The 24,055-nt window shown below is 45.1% G+C and overlaps 1 protein-coding gene and 1 long non-coding RNA gene across 14 annotated transcripts in view; one reads left to right on the forward strand and one right to left on the reverse strand.

Moving 5' to 3' along the window:
* Positions 1-6,398, forward strand: part of Dab1 (DAB adaptor protein 1) — a 1,075,378-nt gene extending 1,068,980 nt beyond the window's left edge. For all 12 annotated transcript variants that reach the window (XM_060366061.1, XM_060366058.1, XM_060366060.1 and 9 more), the window contains one exon: positions 3,104-6,398. In XM_060366061.1, the coding sequence (XP_060222044.1) occupies positions 3,104-3,148 (45 nt within the window). In that variant the 3' untranslated portion in view covers positions 3,149-6,398. The remainder of the gene's footprint in view (positions 1-3,103) is intronic.
* Positions 6,392-23,487, reverse strand: LOC132646842 (uncharacterized). 2 transcript variants are annotated; one of them, XR_009585170.1, is made up of 5 exons: positions 23,372-23,487; positions 19,502-19,601; positions 18,090-18,203; positions 17,241-17,286; positions 6,392-8,801 (listed from the first exon to the last, which is right to left on the reverse strand). It is a non-coding gene; the product is annotated as an uncharacterized LOC132646842 (long non-coding RNA). The 2 variants fall into 2 exon arrangements; XR_009585171.1 differs by lacking the exon at positions 17,241-17,286.
* Between the last annotated feature and the right edge of the window lie 568 nt (positions 23,488-24,055).

Consider the following 24,055-nt stretch of genomic DNA (forward strand, 5'->3'; position numbering starts at 1 on the left):
AGGACTCAGTGAGGTACGGACAGAGCAACTGAACAGCACTCCAGCGGGAGTGCAGAAGATAACTTGACCTCTGGTCTCTGGTTGGCTCATCTGCAACACAGTTTACCACAGGTTCATGCAGCTACGACATCTTTGGGCCCTTTAACTCACCCAATTTCACTCAGCTATAACAAGGATGAACCAGGCTCCAAATAATGTTCCCCAACACTCCCCCCTTTCAGGCAAGCCTCATTCCAAGAACAAGAAGACAGAATCCCTACCTTACTCCAACTTCTTTAGAAAATTAGACTTTCTGGTAGACTGGAAACTGCTTGAGATCACCACCATGAACTTGCCAGAGCCAGGTTAGAAGTCTCTGGGTCAAACGATTTCTAACTCCCCTCCAGCTCTCAGAGTTTACGATTGTGTGACAGGGAAGGTAGAGCTATTGCCAAAATGTATGATGCATCATAGGGTCAGACTTCCGGATTATCTGCTGCGTGGGGTTTTCCACACCACTGCTCCCCTTCATTAGTGGGGATAATTGAGAGCTGACTGCGGCTGTTTCCACTGTTGCGATGGGCATTTGAAGCTAGATTCCGGCAAGCAGGAACTGTGTGACGATTTATCTCCACTGCAGAAAGTTAATGCAGCACGGCCTTAATCACCCTGCCTGAGCCTGCTGGCGTCTTCTGGTTTTAGGCATCGTTCTTGGTTGGATAAATTAGCTTCCAAAACTGAAATAGAGCAAACTGTAGGGTGAGATCAAAGCAGCTTGACTTATTAGGTAAGAATAGGGTTAGTGAGGACTTCCACACAGCAAACCCTGAGGTGGACAATTGAGTGTTTCTTCCCTGTTTGATGCCCCTAACAACTTTTCTGTGGCATCCTTGTCTACTCAGGGCACCTCATCCCTAGAAAATGTGCCTACACATGCATGTGCTCATGTGTACACACAAACAGAACACACAAAGTTTCTGTCTAGTCTAACAGCAGTTCTTGGTAGCAGTTCAGATATCGGAGGAAATGAAATAGTGCTGCTGCAGATTCTGCCAAATTCAACCTTAGGAGAATAAAGCCGATTTGAAGTATGTTGAAGACAGATCAAAGAATCAAAGATATTGCAAATTGTTTCTAGGTCGTACGCTAACGCCCCAGACACCTGCCTCTTTTGTGAGGACCTACTATGTCACATTTCTATGTCTGAAAGTCAGGGGCAGTGGCAGTTGGCACTCAGCAGGGATGGGGAGAAGGTGGGGCCCTTCCTGTAGTCAGGCATTTGGCCAGATTGCATTTACATGATAAATCTGTTTCCATGGATGGAGCGTAGAGGTGTCGGCACAAACTGTTCTGCTGTATGACAGAGCAGGGCGGCTAGAAGGCAGGTGCTCCTTCTCCCAAGAGCGTGGCAGAGCCACGAGCCAGTCTTGGAGGAGAATGTGCCAAGCCCTGGGAGTGAAGCCCTGGTTTTGACTCTGGCATGGTTACTCACGTGACCCTGTGAACATTCAGGGTCCAGCATCATCTTGTAGGCCATCCCCGGTGTAAAACATGAAGCAAACAGTGTGCTACATCACACACACGGGAGAGGCAGCACAGTGACCCAGAGACTGTACAGCCTCTCTCAACCCAAGTTTTTGGGCGTTTTGTTTTTACTCTTTGAGAACTTTGCACACAGATAATGATGTGTTTTGATCAAGTTCACACCTCCCATATTTGCTCCAGTCCATTTCCTCTCCCATCTACCTCACCATTATCCCCTCCCAACTTCATGTACTTTTTTTTTTTTTTTTAACCTACCGAGTCCACTCAGCAATGCTCGTATGTGCCTGGATGTAGGAGCATCTATTGGAGCTTGGACCATCTCTCAGGGCTTGAAGAACGCTGCCTCTTTCTCTCAGCAGCCATCACTTGCTCATAGCTCCTCGGCTAGGGGGTGAGGCTTGATGCCCACCTCCCCGCTCCATGCTGGTATTTTGTCTGGCTTGAGCTTGCACAAGTCTCGTGTCTGCCGCCACAACCAGTGTGAGTCCATCCGTGCAACTGCCTGTCGTGTCCTGGAAATACTGCTTCATTGTAGCCACCCACCCACCGCCTCTGGCTCTTAGATCTTTCTGCACCCCACCCCCTCTTCCGAGATGATCCCTGAGCTTTGAGAGGGAGAGGCTGTGATGTAGAGGCCCCAATGGAGAGCCAGGCAATTCCACAGTCTCTTATTCTCTGCACGTGAACTTCAGTCTTTTGTCTTCAAAATGAGGACGGAGGGAGTAAGAGCTGCTTCCAGGGCTGTTAGGTAAATGAAGGTAAGACCTGGAGGTGGCTTCACAAACTAAGTGTTCTGCGTATAGGGGGATTTCTCTCTCTCCTCCTCTTTCCCCTTTCCTCCCTTTCCTCTTGTACTATACTAGATACTGTCTGTGAACTATCGATACTTCTCTCAAGAACTTTGTAGGATTAAACAATACTATTCCCATGGCACGGCTGGAGAAACTGAGGCTCAGAAAGGATAAATATCTCGCCTGTGACGTGGAACTTGCTCTAGTATACCGTGCTAATCACCCCTAGGGGAATCAGCTTCAAAAGCAAGGGTGGAACCCCCTCGGGGAACTTGAGGCAGTTGCTCAGTCTGGAAATTGTGCCACACAGCATAAGTTTGACCCCCAGCACCCACATAAAGCCCCAAGCATGGTGGCACGCACTTGTTACCCCATAGCTAGGGAGGCAGAGACAGGTAGATCCCTGAGGTGATCTGGCCATCAGTCTGGTCCACTAGATGAGTTCCAGGCCAAGGAGACACCGTCTCAACAACAAGGTGGGTCATACCTGCAGAGTGACACTAAAGGTTGACTCTGGATCTCCACAACATGTACACTTATGCACACATATGCACTCTACAACAAGAGCAACAACACACACGCACACCAAAATCTGGATATGTTCTTAGGGGAGTTAAAATTGTTGCCAAAATAATGAACACCATGATAAGACAATGAAAAAAAAAAAGTAAGGTCATTCATCATCACCCATCACCTTTCTGTTTTCACTCCCAAGCATTCCTTCCTAGAACCATCCCACACACCTGGTTCAAGCAAGGTAGGCCTCACTGATATGCTTCTGTCCACAGGAGCCAGAGCCTCTCTATGCGCAGATCAACAGACCTAAGAAATAGCATCAATGAGAGCTCATGGTGGGTGCTTCAAGACTGGCATGGGAATCAGCAGTGCAACAGGCTCTCTTGTACTCTCAGCTCACCTCATCCCACAGAGAAACTCACAGTCGCCCAGTGAAACTGTCCGAAGAGGGAACAAAGTGTTTTTTGGCAACCAATGGCAGATACCTATGGCAGCACAAACAAACAAACAAACAACAACAAAAAACTAAAACACAACAACATCCCACAAAAATATATTTAAGAAAACAGAATCCAACATTAATCACCAGTCAAGCCGATGCTTAACCAACAAATCCGTTGATCCTCTCAGCTGGGTCTAAGATATCCCTGGATTTGAAACCATTCTTGTGCTTTCATTTCGCTCCCAGTTGACCATTGTGGAGACCATGGACTTGGAGTGGCAGGCATCAGAGAATTGGAACAAGGTTGGCACTAACTGATTTTAGGCCAAAGCAAGGGATCCTTTGTGACCACAGTGTCATCGTCCACATGCCCTCTGGCTGTGGCGACGTGTGTGTGGCACCTCGCCACAGGGCCTGGGCTGCCATCCTGTTTCCCTTGTCTTCTCTTTGTCACTTGTGAGAATTAATGAGTGTACAAATTTTTGTATTGCTTTGGACTTTTTTTTAGAAATGGGTGAAGTCTAAATGGGGGAGGGGAAAAGCCTCTTATGATGTTAACTTGAGATCACAAGACAGATAAGTGATTGGTTATTCGTTATGATCAAGAATGTTGCCAAAACAACTCTTTAGTTATCCTGCATCCTGGTGAAGAAAGACAGCTTTTGGACAGACCTTCATTCTGGGGTTAGTAAAGAACATCAAATCTCATTGATAAGAAAGGTGGAAAATGCATCCAGTTTCCTCAGAAGCTCTGAACTCTTGAGTACAATAAAATGATGTCTTTATTTTCTGATACTTCGCTGCTGTGATACTATGCAGACAAGTGTCTTCTCCATGCGCCATTTTCAAAGAAAAGTCATTTGCCAAATAATTCTGGTACAATTCTGGTAATGTGGTTTTGAATCTTAGGAACCAACTTTCTAATGGTAACATAAATATTCAATATAACAAACTGATTCTGTGGTCAAATGGTTCATCTCTATCTCTTTTTATACATCAGAAAATTCAAATGGGATTTTTTTTTTCTAACTTGAAAAGGAAAACTTTACCATTAAACTCTTTAACTATTTAAGGGAAATGGCTTTAAGGAGTTCTAATGAAAAAAATTGTCAATTTTTTTTTTGTAAATATGTCAATGAAGATGCTTTTTAATAATGCCATTACACTGTAGAGAAGGTAGCAGATGGAGTGTAAGGTGCAATGAACATGACGGATGGGGTTCACGTTCCAGATGTTTTTCTGGGACAACTGGTAGGAAGCTAGAGTTCGGAAACAGGCAGGAGTCCTGGGCCAATCAGCAGCTCATGAACAGGAAGAGGTGGTGCTTCAGGCCAATGGAAGGGAAAGGACATGTTTGGAAGGTTTGGCCTTCAGATTTGGGAAATCGCTCACCTCTCCTCTCCCACTTACTCTCCCATCAGTCACTGGACTGATTGTACGTAAAATAAAAGGATTTTACTTCCTGATTTTACACACATGGGGCAAAGGTCTAGCGTTCAGTTCGTATGTTTAGCACACAACTTTCATAAAGAATCTATATATTTTTACCCTATAGAGAATTGTTATACAGGTCAAGTGTGTTTTCCTGATGCTCCTATGCAGTTACATGTTGGATTTAGTGGTTTAACATAAAAGGAAACCCTCAAGAGAGGTGTAATAGGATCTGGAAGTAATTACTCTTATTAAATTTCAAATTTTGAGAAGTCAAATTTACCTTGAAATGATTGATTGAAATTGGCTTTGGCTTCTTATCAATAGGAACTAAATGATTTTAAAGATGATTTTAAAGCAACTCCACACAAAACTCACAATACAATGTCAAACTGATTACTTTTTAGACTTTACCCTGGAATACAATTTTCCCAAACAGATAAGTGAACCGTGTATCCATTAGAAAATACGTGTAGATGCTACCCTACTGTGGAAGGTCCTAAGTACTAGAGAAACAAGAAGGGTTGTCCGCTGCCCTCTGAAGCTGCTACCTGTCAGTACAGGATTCCTCCCGAATCATCTGTCCATGCTGTGATGAGGTGACCCTCTTGTGCAAAGGAGAAATGGGAAGGTATTATGGCTGCGATTTTTCCTGAAAGCAGCCCTGTTTCTCTGAAGCTTTGGTAAGATGGGTGGTTGCTGCAGGAGACAGCTTCAGCGGCCCTGGTGTCATGGTACCGAGGTTCTATGAGTGGTGCTGTCCTCTCCGTCCCTGTGGCCGAGTCTGCCCATCAGTGTCACACCCCCTATCCTGTAGAAACTCCCATCCTTAGGGTTACTGTGACAGGAAGTAAACTCTGGCTGACATTGCTGTTTCAGGCGTCCCATCTGCCATCCGTTCTGTCACCAGGTGGTGACAGCCTAGCCTATCGTCATCTCTCATTGAGCATGACGGAAATGTAACTGGCTCTGAACTTAAAGAAGATGCCCAGATGACCCATTAAAATGAGGGAGATAAAGTCAAGATTTTAAACTGATATCTATATTTTCATTGGCAGAATAGTGGGGTTTTGTTTTGTTTTGTTTTGTTTTTTCCCAAACACCAGTTGGTACCCCTATCCCAGGAATATAGTGACATGTCCAAACAGGAGCTGAGGTACCAATACCCAAAGAGCATGGGGAATCTGCACAGTTCTTGTGAGATCAATAGAAAGATTCATGCGTACAACCCTTACTTCCTCATCTTCTATTAGCACTAAATTCGTCACTTTAAATTTTGAAACCAGGGAAATGCCACCTGTCGCTCTGTCTCATTCCCCATAGCTCTGCGATCTTGACATACCACAAGACATTTTTGATAACTCGTATTCATTCCAGCATCTACGGAAACCCCATCATGTAATGTAGTGAGCACCTTCTTTTGAGAAAATGTTTACTCCGTGGGTTTGGTTCCTTTCAACTTCTGCGTTCTGACACATATTTTTTTAATAAAGATGAGAAAGAGAAAATGACTGTTGCAGTACGTTTCTAGACCTACTTTACCTCAGAGGACAGTTTGCTAACATATATGGACACATTATTTTTAACTTTATGTACAATGCATTCAACAGAACAGCAAACTTTTTAGAAATTTTCCATTAATTTCTGTAACACGCCATGTAAAACGGTTACAAATAAACATGTTTGAGAACAAACGGCTTAGCCTGGTTTTATTCCACACGTTTCCAGCAGCTCATCAGGCAAGGGATTAGAAGAGGAGTTGGTTTCTGGTGTCAGTTTCCATCTCACCAGAAAACAACCTCTGTTTCCCCAGCTCTGAGCTGCAAAGAGCAAGCTTCACTGTTGCTCTGTGGTCAGGCCTTCTGGGGGGATGCTTTGACTTATTCATACTAAAATAGTTTGGAAAAGCAGCTAGAAAGACACAGGTGTGGTGTCTGGGCCACAGGTAATGTGGAGCTTCCAAAGGTAGGAAAGTACTTCAGTGTGGACCAGAAAACTGTGGTTAATGATGCCTGCATGGGATTTCCCACCCTTGCTGAAAGTCATTTGCTCTAAGGATCTTAAAAAAGGAAGCATTTTGTTTGTTTCATATATTTTACACATGTGCATTTTTAGGAAAGCTGAGTCTGGGAAAAGGGGGAAATTTATGTTGAAGAACCCAAAAGTTCATCTACATGTTAATGTGGTTGAGTAAGGGTGAGTCTCTGTGTGTGTCTGTGTGAGTGAGAGAGAGGGAGTGGGGGAGGGGTGTGTGTTTCTTTTTGTAACTGAATCAGTTTACATATCCAATAATGAACCAGATTTCAATTAGGTGATTGAGATGCCATACCCCACTTCTGTTTAACAGTGGTTGTGTTAATGATTGTATAAACACAAACCTTCAATCTGGCCTTGTTACACTGAAGGGACTAAACAGATGTTATCACCAATTTTGAGAAAAGGAGAGAAATGGCTTCAATTCTAGCAGACAGAGAAACAGCTCCCATATGGGAAGAAACACTGAATCCTGCCTGTATGGAGGAACTCCAAGATGTTACAGCAGTTTCCTTTGGTGATAACACCCGAGGATACTTCTGAGCCGCTGGTATGGCCTACTGGGTTCTAGATGTTTTATTGCCTTCGTGACCACTCTAAACAGCCTAGGCTGGGTGCATGCCTTTTCCAAAGCCTTAGGCAAAGATGCTGAGACACAGGGAAATCTACTGCTGCATGGCTGAAAAGTGACAGCCTGGAGAGTTTGAATTCTGAGCCTCTCTGCTTAAAGCTGATTTCTATTTTAAAAATAGCTGGAGAGTTGCTGTTTTAATAACTTTTCCACAGGACTGTTGAAAAAACACTGGCTTCTGTTTCTCACTGCCAATTTCCAGTTGAGCTTCGGGAGTAATTCTGATTTCTAAACTTCTCCAGGTTAAAGTAAAAACAAGAGGCCATTAATTGTGCCTATCTGAAGTTGTTAAATGAACACTTGCTTCTTTAACACCTGAGAAGAGGTGGGTGTGCAAAGGGTGGAGGATAAACCTTTCTGCCCAACTAGTTCAAATTGAGCTGAAACCAAGCCCTGGGGATTTACTTTGCCAGCCTAAGTGAATCTTTAAGAAGTGACAAATTAAAAGGTGCCCTATTTAACTGTGAGGCATATGCCAAAATAAATCAAGCAGACATACCTGCTTTCGTTCTTTGCTTGAGAGCGAACCCTTGTTGTTTTGACAGTGAATGTTTTTTGTTTTATCCGAGAGTGACAGTTGGAAAAACGCAGAGAATAAAAACAGGTTTCATTGAAATCAACCTTCGAAGCTTTCAAAGCCTTTAAAAGATGTTTGAATTCAAGGGAAATGTGAGCAATGATGCCTAAAAGATAGGGTGGGCAAGGGGGATGGGAACGGGTGGGAACATCCCCCAGCCATTCAGTGACCAGTTCTCGGTGTCTGGGCTAAAGTGTGAGTGGTGGTCGCCACTGCCTGCTCCTGCTTTCTTCAGGCCACTTGTTTTCTTCCTGTCGTTAGCAAAGTTTGAAAATAAGCATTTTTCCATCTCACAAGACCTGAAACTGAACCTCAGGTTGTAGAATAGCTCTGCATTGATGACAGAGAGCCAGCCAGAGTGCCAGGCTGTCCTCTGTCCTCTCCTTGGAGGCCTCTTCCTACAGTGTCAAGCCACTGTGTCCTTCTGTAAAATGCCTACAGTCCTTTGTATTGAGTTCCAAGTTGTATCTACTGTATTAGAAATACCACAGCATACATTACTCTGTCTGATTTAGTACAGAAATTGATTCTTAAGTATAATTCTTGTAGTTATTTTAAAACAAAGGTAGAAATCCAGTTTTCTTCCTGGGAACAGTAAGAGCTCTAACCCAGTCCAATGAATATTTAATCCCCAAACAAAACCCTCACACACTCTTTATCTTCCAAGGTACAGAGATCTGATGAGTAGACTTTTTGAACAGGCTTCCTGCTCGTTCTCTGCTGAAGAATATTAATGACTGCCAAGCAGAAAATGTCTAAATGGTCTTGTGAGATGGCAGCCTCTGGTGACTTGGATCTTTAATCTTCTGAACAACCTCTTGCCACTTCTGTCATCCAGTGTGAGTGGAGAACCGGCTGCATGGCGAGAGGTAGAATAAGCAGGCATATTGTCGAGAGTAAAACGTCAAACCATCTCTCTTTGCACTACGCTGCTAACAGCTCCACCGTACCTAGCCTTTGGGGTGGGTGGTGGGAACGCCGACATCTTTCTCATCTCAGATAATGGCATCACTCACTCAAGTAGGAGCTGAGGGCCGTGAGCTCCAGGGTCTAGGACAGTGGCTCTCAACCTTGCTAACGCTGCAGCCCTTTAATGCAGGTCCTCATGCTGTGGTTCCCCCAACCCTAAAATGATTTTATGGCTACTTCATAACTCCGATTTTGCTACTGTTATGAACCATAATGTAAATATGTGATAACGTAGGATCCCAGAGGGGTCGTGACTCACAGGTTGGGAACCACTCCTGTAGGAAATTGGTGAGTGACTGAAAGGTGTTTCGTCTGTCTTGTGCCCTTTTGGACCTTGGTGGAAAGAATGAGAAGGTATCCAAGTGTCCCACTGCTGTGTTTTGTGGGGGGTTTTTTTTGTTTGTTTTCCTGTCATGATAGAACACAAGGTAGCTTAGACCAAATAAAGTGAGATTTGGTGTTTAACCTGTGCTCAGAGGATACAAGTCAAGGAGATAGCTAGATACTAGTTTGCTATTTTCTTATTGGACACCAAGATTATGCCAAACCTTGGGAACAGTGTATCTGAGCAAGCTATCACCCTCTACTTGTCATGTGTCTGTTTTCTCCTATATGTGGAGGACATTGTTGCTACTGGTGAGTCCAAGAGACTTGTGCTCAGATAGTGGGGTCTGAATGCAGAAAGTCTTGCTTTAGATTCTGCCTCTTTGGTCTACCGAGTTGCTCAACCTCAGACAAGTCGCTTAAGCGCTCTAGAATCCACATGTAAACTCGAGGGCAGTTATGAGAAATCAGTTTGATAATTCCACACTGCAGTCATGCTCAGTGCGCCTTTCGTTATGCTCAAAGAAAAGGTATAAGCTGTGGTGTGCATTTGCATTTAATTCTTTCACTTTACACTTCGGGTCCCCTTTCACACCCATTATCTTAGCATAGTAGCTCCGAAAGCATGCAGAATACGGAACCCTACCCTTCTTTTTATCAAAGAAAAATGAAGTATAGACATAAATCTTTGAAATTTTTTTTTACTACCAAAATGTGTCAGGGATTTATTCATTTAACAAAGACTCATCAAGTGTAAGCTGTATGCCAGCTCCTGTGATGAGCACAAGAGATTTAATAACTTAAAGCAAATGCATGTGTGACTGTCCCAGCTTTAAGCAGTTCAGAGCCTGGTAAGTTAGAGAAATAAACCATTGTATGATTGCTTCTGCAATGAGAATGTATGCTTATATTTAGGCACTGGTTGAGCTGGATGCTTGGAGATGAGGAGTTGAGCAGGAAATGATCAATGACAGTGGGTAGAAGAGCATCAGCAGAGATGGCAGGGCTGGTGGGCCTGGAGTGCCGAGAGTAGCTAAAGGTGAAGCCAAGGAATGAAGCCCTGCTTGTGCTATTGAATAACACAGAAAGTTTCTCGATTCATATTTCAAAGCTAGGACAGCAAAACATCAAAAGAGTGGTACAAATTACAGCCTCCTCATCTAGCAGATTATCAGAAATGTCTAAATTAAATTCAAATCAAACACAGATGTAAACCGTGACTAAATGATGTTGATTCGTGGAATGCAATTAATAAGTCCAGAGAAGCTGGACTGTCAAAGACGGGTGATAAATTCATTAACCTCTTCAAGGAACAGATAGAGAGTCAGGCCTGGTGGGTGGCATGCCTATAACCCCTAGATCTCAGGAGGATTGTGTGTTCAGGGTCAGCCTGGGTTCTAGAGTGAGGTAAGTAACTTCATGAGATCTTGTTTAGCCTTACCAAAAAGAGGGCAGGGGTGGGGCTATTGGTCAGAGGTAGAGGGCTTTTCTGATTGTCTATCATGTGCAAGGCCTTGAGTTAAATCCTGGGGGTGAGGTAGAAGAGGGAGAAGTATTAGAAAGTAGAATTATAGTAAAATTCCCTTAGCACACTGTCACAGATAGAGCTACTATTGCTGTGACGAAACAGTCAAAAGCAAGTCAGGGAGGAACAGTCTACTTGGCTTATATTTCTGCATTGTAGTCCATCTGTCCATCGTTGAAGGAAGTCAGGGCAGGAACACAAACAGGAGGAACCTGGAGGCAGGAGCTGATGCAGAGGCTGTGGAGAAATGCCGCTTGCTGCCTTGTTCTACGGGCTTTGTTTTTGATGACCAGCCCAGAGTATACCTGCACGCAATGAGCTGGGTCCTGCCCCATCAATCGCTAATTATGAAAATGATCTAAAGGCTTACCTACAGTTTCATTTTATGAAGTATTTTCTTAATTGAGGTTCCCTGCTCTCAGATGACTTTAGCTTGTGTCAAGTTGACATAAGACTTGCCAACACACAATAAAATAATAGTTACCTCAAACCAATAGCTACAATGGAAAAACCCTCCAGTGGACCGTAAGGGTCCCCATTGAAATTAGAAGTCAAATATGTGCCTGGTGACATATAACTTTAATCCAAGCACTTGGGTTGCAGAGGCAGGTGGACCTCTGTGAGTTCCAGACAAGCCTGGGCCACATAGTGAGATCTTTAAAAAAAAAAAAAAAAAGAACATTAGAGATCAAGGCTGTCAGAGTCAGATCAGCTATTCTACCTTTTATTAACATTATTCTACAGTTTAAGGCAGTACAAAAAGAGATAACATGTTTAAATGGCATCAGTCTATGCAAATTACTGGTAGAGAACAGCCAACAGAGTCTCCCTGTAGAATGCTGATATTAACTGGGGGGTAAACAGGCAACATGGCACAGCAGAGCTTGAGCCATGGAAACCGTATATCCAAATGGGACGGAGTGAAGGGAAACTCTTAAAGGAAAAAAGAAATGAGGAGGTGTATATAATAGTTAGAGTTATATTTTTAGAGTTAATAATCTTTGACCGCAAAGGTAAGTTACAAGGGAGTTCGAAGACAGTAGCAGTCCCAGGATTGAACAGGTGGCTGTGCAGTTCATAACGCAGAGGTTTCAGATCTGAACCGCAGCTGGAGCTGAGTGCTGTGACAACATGCACAGTTAAGAGTGGACACAGTGTGTACAGAACCAAGACTGGAGTGAGGTCCCATGGTGCAACAGAGAGGCACACCAGAACTGCACTGCCTGAAGCACTTTGAATCTAGTGAATGCTTGAGTTCACCAAAAATTTGAGTGGTGAGAAATTTGGCAACAGGGAGATGTTTCACCATTTTCAAATTCAGTTACAGCACACAGTTTAAGAAGCCCAGTTAGAAAGGAACACCTGCATTATCTTTGTTTAGTAGGCACCTTTTGTCTTGGTAAACATAAACACTAAAATTTTTTAAACTATACAATGAGTATGAAATATTCATGAACCTCCTGGTTTCCTCCCCGTGAAACCCACTGATGCGCATAGCCCATCCTGCATTCTTCTGACTCTACATTTGTGAACGGTTGCTACAGAAATACCTAGCTTTGTCTTGGGTGTTTTTTCTTTTTAAATAAATGCTTTTATGTACTTTGTGCAACATGATTTTTTTTTTCACTAAACCATACATTTTGGTGTGTGTGTATGAGATCACCTTTTGTATACACAACGTAAAGGTCTTCCCACTGTCAAGTGCAGGTGTCTTCCAGTTGTGCTACTAGTATACATGAAGTGCCTTGCCCGTGGTAAAGGTAAATTCTGCATTCCTGCCTGAACATTTGAGACCTACAGATGGTGCAGACCAGAGTTGTATTCTCCTTCCGGCTACCCACCTGCTTGTTGATGCCTCTTGCTCTACTTTTAATGCTGTCTCTGAGGCAGGAGCCATCACTGGTCCCACCCCTTTTTAATTTTTCCCTTTAATTATTTGTTAAATCTCTCCACAGCCTGATCCCAGGCCCCTCTTTTCCCTCCTCCCAGTCCCACCCTCACCCCCCTCCCTCATTCCCCCTCTCCTCCTTCTCAGACAAAGGGAGACCCCCAAGGGCCACCAACCCACCCTGCAGGACTAAGAACATCCTCTCCCACTGAAGCCTGACAAAGCAGTCCAGCTGGGGGAAAGGGATCCAGGGGCAGCCAACAAGTCGGAGACAGCCCCTATTCCCATTGTTAGGGGACTCACATGTTGACCAGGCTGTACATCTGCTACCTATGTGTAGCGTGTCTAGGTCCAGCCCGTGCATGCTCTTTGGTTGGTGGTTCAGTCTCTGTGAGCTTCCATGGGCCCGGGTTAGTTTACCCTATAGGTCTTCTTGTGTCCTTGACCCCTTCAGCCCCCTCTATCCTTCCCTGACCCTTCTTTTGAGCAACCTGAAGACAATCAGACAAGTGGCTGGACAATTTACTAGGGAATAAATGGTGGAGACCCTCTCTTCCTTTCCTTTCCGAGGCTGTTTGGGGCAGCCCACATGACTGGTTTCTCAGCCTCACCCTTTGTCATTATTCCTAACTCCCTGGGCTTTGACCTTGCGTGGGGAATTGAGGGGGTGGATGAAGTAGCTCCCCCTTTCTTTTTATGGATATGGCCCTGCTCAGTGGCAAGCGGAGAAGTGGGCCCTGATACCTATTGGGACCCTGCTATCGAGCCTACTCCCCAGTGTTTGCACATATTTTCTGATCGTTCCTCCTTGACCATGTATATGCATCTCTATCCCCTCTTCCCACACACCCCGTCACTGTTAAAACTAGCTTCCTAAGTTGTCCTTTGAAGTTCATCTTGAACGATGCCTGGTAAATGATTCTCAACATCTCTGCTGATTTGCTCTGATTTTCTAAGGTTTTCTGTTTCTCCATGTTTCCTGGAGAACTGAGTCTGGGGAGTCTGGCATGTCTACCCAGGCATTCAAACCAGACTACAAGGCATTAAAACGACAAGTGGCAGAGCTCCTGAAGCTTCAGTCCTAAGATATGAGCAGCTTCTGATTCCCCCAGACATCCTAGGAGACTCAACAGAATATCTTCTTGTCCAAATGGGGAACTGGCTGGGGCAGGAAAGTTTTTCAGGTCTCTTCTCCCTCTGCCTGTGTTCGTTGCCAGCAGCACTCTGGTTAGAACTGAGCTGGTTCTAACATCCAAAGTCAGTTCTAACAACCTTACCTGACCATCAGGTAGATTTGGAGATGCTGAGTTATCCTGACTCAGAATGGGTCTCCAAACAGCCTGGGTCTTTCTTTCAGATCTGCCTGTGACTGCCCATCCCTAGCAATCAAATTTTAATTCCAGTGTGTGATGTCCATGGAGACCATTGTTCTCCATGGCATCAAGCTGGTCTACCTGGGTACTCAAGCAGGGTTTCTGCAGCAAAATGGAAGACTCTCCCTGTCCTAAGTGCTGGGTTACTGCTTCAGAGGGTCCTCACTCATGCCTCTTAAGTCCTCTTGTCTGCTTGCTAAGACCTACCAAACTCACCTGACTCTTCTCTTTAGCTATGGTTATTGGGCCCTTGACCAGGTCCTGACATTCCCCTCATCTCCAAATGGCTAATGCAAGAATCTGTTTCTTAGTTAGCTCATAAGTCATCTCTACCATTCAAATTACCCTCTTCCCACAAGGTCCCTCCTTCCCTAATTCTGTGTGTGTGTGTGTGTGTGTGTGTGTGTGTGTGTGTGTGTACTTGAAGTCTGGAGTTAGCATACCTACATTCTTGTTTTGCATTTCTCACAGGAAATATGTATATTTTAACCCCAATTTTAAGAAGGCAGAAATCAAAGCTCAAGGGAAATCAGCACCATGTCTAGATACATGTCAAAACCAACAGTTGAATTCTGACTCACAGATTTCAAAGCCATCACTCTTTAACATCCCATACTTCCAGGAGAAAACAAGGGACCATCAATGTTTTCAGTGAGGGTTCTTATGTGCCCACTGTGTTCCTTGGCTCGTTCCAGATCTACCCAACCAGAGAATGGAGGGAGCTGATCTGACTTATTATATTTATGGGTGGGATTCACCGCTAATCATGCCACAAAAATCTCTGTGACCACATTGGTTTTATGGATCATGTGGAAGAGGTTCTTATCAAACACAAAATGGGCATCTTTAAAAAAAATAATAATGGCTTGAAAACCATGTGTTCTGAAGGTGCCTTGGGACAAACAAGGATGTGGTCTTGCAAATGGTACTGTAATTTTGCTGCACATGAAACCATCATTTCAGGAAAAAAAATATTTACCAGATTCTCCAACAAAAATATCAACAAAAATATCAGAGATATAAAGAAAGTTGGCCCAAGGATGGGTTTCTAATTGTGCAAGATAATGTTCATCTCTCTGTGTGTTAGATTTGCCAGAGCAAGGAGAAGAACAGTAGCAGTGGACTTGGGTGCCTTTGTCAAGATATAGAGCTTGAGAAGAGCCTCAGGTCTCTGAAGAAACCTGGGTACAAAATGCCAAGAAAGTCAGGTAAAGCTCCACCCCAGCACAAAGCAAAGGCAGAAGGTAAACAAAAGCAGTTATCAAGAATGCAGAGCCAAGGATTCAGCACCAGGGTACCAGAAGACAGAGCAGAAGTCCTGAAAGAACACCAGCATCTCCACAACGCTCTCTTACAAGGTGCCCAGTCCAATGGTGGACAGTGATCCTTGTGGGAGGATCAATAGTGTGGATGACTTGACTAAGAAGCTTTGGTGCAGAAAGATGGCCTATCACTGTGTGAAACACTGTGCCTAGAATGAAGGAGGTGAGCTGGACCTACCATGCAGTAGACTGAGCAGGTAAGGCTGGGAGGAAGCCTGGGCTAAAGGAGAGTCTAAAGGCAGTTTGCATCTCTGCTTTTACATACCTGGGCAGCCTCCTCAGAAAATACCTCCTCTGTGAGCTTCAGTTTCAGAACAAAGTGAAGTGACTGGAGGGATGAATGCTATGCCCTTACAGTCTTATAAAATATTCTGAGCCTGGGAATTAATGCATTGGTGAATGTGAAATTGGTGTCAACAGGATTGTTAACCTTCTTTTAGGCAAGGCTGTGTCATACTAAAAGGACACCAATAAAAGGGCTGATTGTATCCAGATGAATGAGGACAAGGCCTCATTATGGAGGAATGCATACACAGAGGGACACTAGAGACAGGAGCTCAGAATCACGCTATAATGGAACGCCATCAACACTATCCCAAAGAGTCCAGTGGGGCCCAAAGACACGGTGATGGGATGTGTCTCAAAGGAAGGAGACATTTGAGCACTTGGGTGTGAAAAAGGAAAATGGGACCTGGAGCAGAAAGTCCATCCAGACAGAGAAAGATGCGTGCTGGGCCTCACAGGTTAGGGAATGTGGGATTTATAAATGGAGATGAAAGCCAGAATTTAATTTAAAATGGAATGTGGTACATTGGCTTATGGCAAGGGAGGGAGACACCTAGAGGGAAAGGCCAGTGAGTGCTGATACTCAACCTTCAAGAACAGAAGAAAGCTGCCAGACAATAGACTTCCAGTCTGGAGAGCTGAAGCTATAGACTGAGTCCCAGAGGAAATGTAAACATTACCCTCATCAAGAGACTGAGCTTCTCTGTCTCACTACCTCCTCCTCCATCTCCACCCTCATGTATTGAGCTGGTAATTGAGACAATGTTGGGTTTTAATAGATTCAGCCGTCATCCACTAATTTTGCGATGTGGCTGTCTCTTCAATAGGAAGGCACTTGTGCCTTTTACTCATGGCTCAGTTACAGCCCATTGTGGGTTAAGTCTCCATTGGGGAACACAAACTACAAGTAAATCCATGCCCTTTAAAAAAGGATAAGAAGTGTCTCTCTTAAAGCCTCAGAGCTACAGGGTGGCAACGATGGGAATTAGGCAGGCCCAGTCCCTCTGTTTATCTGGCTCGGGTTCATGATCCTGTACCTTCCACACCCCTGACTTCTCTAAGCGAAAATGAGAACAACTGTATGCCTCACCCTTTGTGAACGCAAGGCGAGCGTTCAAGAGAATGCTTTTAGGGCTGTGTGCGCTTCAGGACAGCAGCTGAGACCCTGCCGAAGAGGGGAACTCTCCCAAACATTACATCCTCACCTGACCCTTGGACTTCCTCACCAGCATCAAGTGAGATGTCCACTGCGGAGCCCCTAGCTGAGTGTCACTGGGGAAAAGAGGGCTTCTAATTTGTTTCCAGTGAAGAGAATGGAAAGCTGAGGTTTGGCATAAAGTCCTCATCTTGCCTTTATCAAATAATTAGTAAAGTTACTATTTTAATGCCATGCCTGACTTGAACCTCTCCTCTCCTGGGAACTAGGAACTGCAGAAATGACTTTCACACAACATGCTTAATCCTGACAAAAATTGCAGCAACAGAACATGAGGCCTTCCCGTTGCACGGATGAAGAAATGCACCCCAGACAGTCTGTGTCTCTTGCCCAAGGTGACACAGGGACCCTTGGCCAAACCTGGGGACTGACCACCCTGACTCCTTCCTTACCTTGTCTCTGGGAGCTGTGTGACCTCGGGCAGTGCAGACCCCTCATCTGTGACGTGGCAGATAATGATAATAATTCACGTTGTGGAAGGACTCCGGGAATAAATAAATCAAAAGGAAGAAAGTAACTCTAGCCCATCTGGACTGCTGTCAGGACTGAATAAGTTGCTATGGGAGAGTGCCTTGTAAACGGCAGTGCATCCTACGAATATTATCGTCATCATTATTATTATTCCAAAAAGATGGCTGCCCCCATAAAATAACACCAGCTGTGGCATGTACTTATGGCAACATGCCTCAGAAACCATTTCCATTGTGACAGGTTGCTTCCCTATCATGTTATTAAAAGGTTAAGGAAAATGAACAGTGGAGGATTAAGATTAGATCTTTCACACATGAAACCACAAAATCAATAGAGCCCCCTTAATCTATCTCGTGATATGAAGAAAAATACCGAGGTGCCTAGAACAATTACTCAGGAAAATGTCAACAGGTATTGACAAGAAGCCTGGTGAGGAGATGGGGGCCGGGGCTTGGCTGCTGACTCCCTCACCTCCTGGCCAACAGAGACTTATCATGTTCCGAGGACCTCAGCGGAATGAGGGAGCCCTGAGAACAGGCGCTCTGCCTTCCCCCAAAGTTCTGCATCTGCTTCGTCCGCTTCTGCAATTGGGTCAGAGCTGCATGGGGACAAAATGAGCATCCCGTGGCACCACGGGTAGCGTGTGATGACACCTATTTGTGGTCACTATGGGGCCTTGTTAAAACCTGCTATTAGTGTCCTTATGCTATGATGGTCATTATCGCCGTCGCTGAGAATTATTTGGCATTTAGAGAAAGCTAGCTATTTACCTGTGAGATGGGAGACTCCTGGAAAAGGAGTCTTGGAGACCGCAGAGTAAGGTGGAATGTGCTGAGTATTCCAAGCGGGACTTTAAGGCAATCATTTCAGATTTGACTGATACCCTGAGAGAGAATATAGCCTTTTGATCAACTCTGACAGCTTCATGGTTCTCCATCTATGTGAACTTTTCATCACAGGATAAAACTGTGGAAAATCTGCCCAGTGCCAAGCAAGGCCCCACCCTTACTACCCCATACGGCTCTCCTCCCTTTACAGAGAATGGTCTGAGGAGCTGAGAAGCATAGCACCTTTTCTAGAGTCACACATTGGTAAGTGACAGAACTTTGTGCAGCTCCGGCTGCTGCGCCTCAAATGTCCACAGCGTGCCACTCCTCAGCATTGCTTCTCAAAAGCGCCATTCACCACTGGCCGTCGTGCACACCTGTAATCCCAGTTCTCTGGAGGCGAGTCAGAAGGATCTCAAGTTCAAGGCCAGCCTAGACTACATAGTGAATCTGAGACCAGTCTAATTTACATAGTAGTGCACTGTCTTTAAAAAAAAAAAAAAAAAAAAGTGAAAATCCCAAGCCCAAACCAGAGACTGTGATCAGGCCAGAAGTAGAGGACAGAATTAACTGCATAGCTCTTTCCAAACACAGCCAAATAGTGGGACTCAAGGATGTTGGGTACCAGCAGCAAGGGCCCTAAAAGGAATGCAGAAAATGAACAGACCCTGGAGCTGGCCAGGGAGGACTTGACTAAGAGTGTAAGGTTTGGGAAGAAGCCCACTATCAAAAGCCTGCATGGAAGCCAGGGCAGCATCAGTTAGAGTGTACTCCCTGGCTGTCCTCCTACACTCAAGGGCCCAGAGTATGAGACCTCCAGCTACAGCAGCCCCAGGCTTCCTTCTGTAAGCAGATTAACACAAGCCAGTGTGGCTCCCAGGCTCTGATGCATCTTTGCCCCATGTCAAGCAGGTGGACTCTGATCGTCACCTTCTTTCCAGTCTACGAAAGAATCCAGGTGGCTCTGGCTCAGCACGGAGCCCTTCAGCTGGTATTGCCCAAGCAAATCCGCCTAGCTCTGAGATGCCTGGGGAATCCTATAAGGATTGCTGTTTTATAATGGAGGTAGGAACCCACAATTCAGAAAAGACATGCATTCTTGAAGTGACAGGAATAGGCTTAAACCTAGTCTCACATGTGAGTCCCAGGATTCTTCCTCCCACCAAATTTTGCCTCATGGAAGAATACCAAATCTGGAGCGAGGTTCCAGGCTTCTAACAGAGCTCAGCATAAGGAAGAGCCAACTAAGCCTGTCTTCTACATTTGTAGGAGGTCCTTGGAGGTGATAGTCAAATGCCGGACAGGACCGGAGCGAATGCCCAGATGAAGCTGATAAATAGATGGGTAATACTTACGCAGTGTGCTCAGCATATGCCAGCTACTGTTCTGAGCATTTTATATATGTCCATTCATTTCATTCTCTCAAGCTTCCTGTAGAGCGGATATGGCTCACTTCTATTTCAAGAAAAGAAAAATAAAAAAAGCACGGTCAGTGTGTGCAGCAGCCCACTCATGCGCCCTGCAGCAAAGCTGCTGAGTGTGGGCAGGTAATCACCACCCATGCCAGCCCAGGAGGAGACCAGAAGATCTCTGATGCATGTAGGGAGGTTGGGGAATGAGCAAGCCTGGGAAAGAACCATCAGCCACACTGATGATGCTGTTCGGCTTGGGTCCAAAATTAGTTGATTCATTCATGTAAGATAAACAGAGACTTACAAAGTAGCAGTTTGGAATCAGAATGGAAAGAATGCTACCATTCATGTAAGACTCCTGAAGGTGTCTGTTTGCACATCAGAGAGTCAAAAGGAATGATGATGATTGATCGGTCAGTGTGGGTGAGGATGCCTCAGACACAGATAGCCAAATTCAAAGACACTGATTGCACCCAGGTGGATAGCAAAGTCTCCTTCTGGAAAGGAGGCCGCTATTCCAGTTTGCCCATGTCTGTCACCAAAGTCTTCTCACCATGGGTAGATGCAGGAGTCTACGTGAGCCAAAGTCTGGCAGCTGTGTAGCTTTGACAGGATTAAATTAACAACAGGAACACTGTCAACAATGAACTCAGTAGTTAGAACTTGAATCCTGCCGTGGATGATTCTCTGCTAAACACCTTGACAATCCCCAAGAGAAAAGCACGACACAAGGCCACACAGCTGGCACCTGGAAGAGGCAGACTTCACCGAGAAACACCAGCCTGCAGAGCCTGCCCTCTACGTGTGTTACGCTAGCCTGATTCTATGTGCTTGATTTTCAAAGTTAAGCAGAAACTTACATAACTGGAAATGGCTGGCTAAGGCTCTGACATCAAGTTTTGGTATCTTTAGATACGGAATAGCTCCTCTGCATAGGCAGGGCCAGCTTCTCCTGGCTTGAGTTTGCTTGTAAGATATTCTGACCACTTGAGTATCCCCTCTCCTTTCATTCATGTTCTACCTTTGTATTACATTGCCTCCATGCATGAGGGTGTACCTCCATCTGAAGAAAAGACCAAAACCTTTTCACCACTGATTCACAAAATCCTTAAGTCTTGAATCCAAAGCCCAGGAATGACTTCTCCTGTGGACTGGAGTGCAGTGGTATACTTGTCACTGTAGTCAGGAGGTTTGCCAATTTCTGTGAGCATATATAAGAAGGGGTGTGCGTGTGTGTGGTCAGCAGTGGCTAAACGAAAGTGTTTTCAGGCTCCCTTTGAGGGAGGGAGCAGCACTTTTGATTGGTTCAGTCTAAGGGGAGAAGGCTTTATTTTGAATCATGGCTTCATAGGTTCAGCGCACGGTTCACACCACGTGTAGGCAGAACACCACAACAGAGGAAATGTGTGGAGAAGGATGCTGTTGGTCTTCATGACCAACTGGAACAGAGTAAAGAAAGAACTGGAGACCAAGCACAGCCTCCAAGGCATTCACCTAAGTGACCTATTTCCCTGGACTGGTTCCTACCAACTACAGAAAACAGCTTTCCCAAACAACACCACCAACTAAGGACCAAGCATTCAAATTAAGAGCCTGTGAGGTACAGTTCATATTGAAGCCATAACTTTTCACCTCTGGCCCTAAATGGTGGTGACAGTATCATAATGTAAAATGGATTTATTCAATTCCCCAGGGGGCTTTGAAGTCATAATAGTTCCAAAATTGTTCAAGAGCTTAAGTTGAAAGTTTCCTCTAAGACACAAGGCAAACTCTCCCAAAAAGGAATAAGGCCATAGAAAAGAGCGATGGCTCCAAAACCCACCAGGGAAAATCTCAATGCTGTAACTCTACATCCACCATCTGAGGCATGCGGTCTGTCAAGCATTGTAGATCCCTGGCCCCAGGGACTTACTGTTTGCCGCCACATGGCCTCTTTTTCTGCTCGCCCCACTCACTGTCCGTGGCTTTCCTCAGTAGACCTTCCATGGTCCTGGCATCTCTCATATCCCCGGGTTTTCAGACTAAGTTTCACCCTCACAGCATCATGCTCTCAGGGACTCTGGCCCTGCCACACTTGCCTGGCTTCCCTTGACTTTCAAATCTAGGTAGAAGCATCCATGACTCCTTAATTCTTGCTTTCTGCATCCATATAAAAAGAGCATTGTAAGGATGATGACAGGAACTGCTACCAAACTGAGCATCATCCTCACCCCTTAAAAATACCACTGCGGCAGCCCCTAAGTCCATTATGAAGCAGGAGCACACACTTCCCTCACTGACCATAATGGCCCAGGGTTATGGTGAAAGGTCAAGGAAGCTTCACCCCTAAGGAAGCTTCAACCCCAGAAAGCTCTAATATGAGTGTATAGCCTAACCCTCTCAGCAGGAGTTCGCTACCATCCCCTTCCCAACCTAGAGCTGCAAAGCCAGCTCCTCCACCATCAAGACTTTTACCCTGACAGTTATCAGGCTTCACTCCTTGTTTGACCTCATAAGGTGTGTTTCCAACACACACACACACACACACACACACACACACACACACACACCCTACAGCCCCTGAGTATACAAATGAAGCACCTTACGACACCCCCATCCTGGCCAATGGTACACAGAACCTGGCCACCTCCCCAGGAGCATAAATTAATACCCCTTTCACCCAAGATAAGCCAAAACAGTTCTCTGAAACTGTTCCTGAGTGTTGTTTTGTTTATTCACTTTACATCCCAATTGTAGCCTCCTCCCTTTTCTCCTCCCGGTCCCACCCTCCCTCCTCCTTTCCCCTATCTCATCTCCCCTACTCATCAAAAAAGGGGACCCCCTCCATCAACCCACCCCAGTACATCAAGTCACACAAGATTGAGCTCATCCTCTTCCACTGAGGCCAGGCAAGGCAGCCCAGCCAAGGGGAAGAAATCAAAAAGCAAGCAACAGAGTCCATGCCAGAGACAGCCCGTTGGCTACATCTGTGTAGGGGGCCTAGGTCCAGTCTATGCATGGTCCTTGGTTGGTGCTTCAGTCTCCATAAGTTCCCCTGAGCCCTGGTTAGTTAACTCTGTTGGTCTTCCTGTGGAGTTCTTGCCCCATCTAGGTCCTTGTATCCTTTCCCCAATTCTACCACAAGGCTCTCCTCCCTCTGCCTGAAGTTTGGCTGTGAGTCTCAGCATGTTTCCATCTGCAGGTGGAGCCTCTCAAGAGGACAGCCATGCTATACCACTCCAGGTGTGTTTTTTATTCAAGTACTTGTGGCCGACAGATGCAAAGTGTTCTACTTAAAACCTTTCTGCCATTAGATCCTGTGATGGGTGGAGTTCAGCCGATGTCTTTAATTTCCAACAATTCTATCTTTCCTGCTTTTATAGTGCACTTGATTTGTTTTTAAGGGAATTAATCTCTTTTACAACTTGCCCCACCCCCTTTTTAACTCAAGCTTAAACATGTTGATTTGGGGGACAAACTGCATGTTTTTTCAAATCTTTTACTCTAATTCTTGCTACTGAGTTTTACTATAAGCCTGGCTAACAGCAACCAGTACTAAGCATGCCAGGGGGGTAGCAAGATGGCTCAGTAGGTAAAGATTCTAGCTTCTATGCCTAACAGCCTGATTTAGATTGCCAGGGCACATGTGGCCAAAGGAGAGAACCAACTTCCTGAAGTTATCAAGTTATCCTCTGACTTCCACTCATGAACCATGACACACACACACACACACACACACACACACACCCTTCTAAATGAAAACATGCCACAGTCTGAATGCTATGCTGTCTTGAAGCTTTCTACGCCAAATTAATATATTCATTTTAAACTCACGCTCAAAGTCTGAAGGTAGATAAAATGTGCATGTATTCTTCGCCAGAACGTAACTGTTACGTTAACTTTTCTTTAAAGAGACACAAATCTCAACCCCAGGTAGGCAGCCGAAACAGGTCAAAGTGTGATTTCAGCAGCTGACCAAAGTCCAACTTGGTGTGGCCAGTGAGTCTGTGCAGGGAGCATAGGAAGGGGCTACTAACTAAAATATGGATGATTACCAATCAGCACAAAGTTCCACAGCAACTCGGATGGCTGCCTCAGGGAAGCTGAGCCATGGGGTTCTCAGGTCAACCCACCTCCTACTGCCTACAGATGGTCTAGAGGATGCTACGTAGTAGGGAGCAACATCTGGAAACCTAGGCCAGGGTCCCCTGATCCTCCCTAGGGAGTACCAATAGCCTTTGGGGGAAATTTTTGTATTCAAATCATAGCAGTTGGTGTACATTGATTTTTGAAATTCAGGCCTTTATGTTTGTGCAGCAAGCCTTTTCCCCATGGGGCACCTCTCTAGCCCCTTGGCTCGCGTGTAAAAGAGATAAAAAAAAACTTCCCCGCATAACAGTGTAATGTCCTGGGTTGGTACCTGATCTTCAAAGATGGCTCCCAGTTAGCCACACATGTCTGAGTTCACCCCAGTGTTTCTCTCTTACAGACAGCGTCTGGGATTACATTGTGACCCAT

Source organism: Meriones unguiculatus, chromosome 12 (assembly GCF_030254825.1).
Source record: "Meriones unguiculatus strain TT.TT164.6M chromosome 12, Bangor_MerUng_6.1, whole genome shotgun sequence".
In the NCBI taxonomy this organism is placed as follows: Eukaryota; Metazoa; Chordata; class Mammalia; order Rodentia; family Muridae; genus Meriones; species Meriones unguiculatus.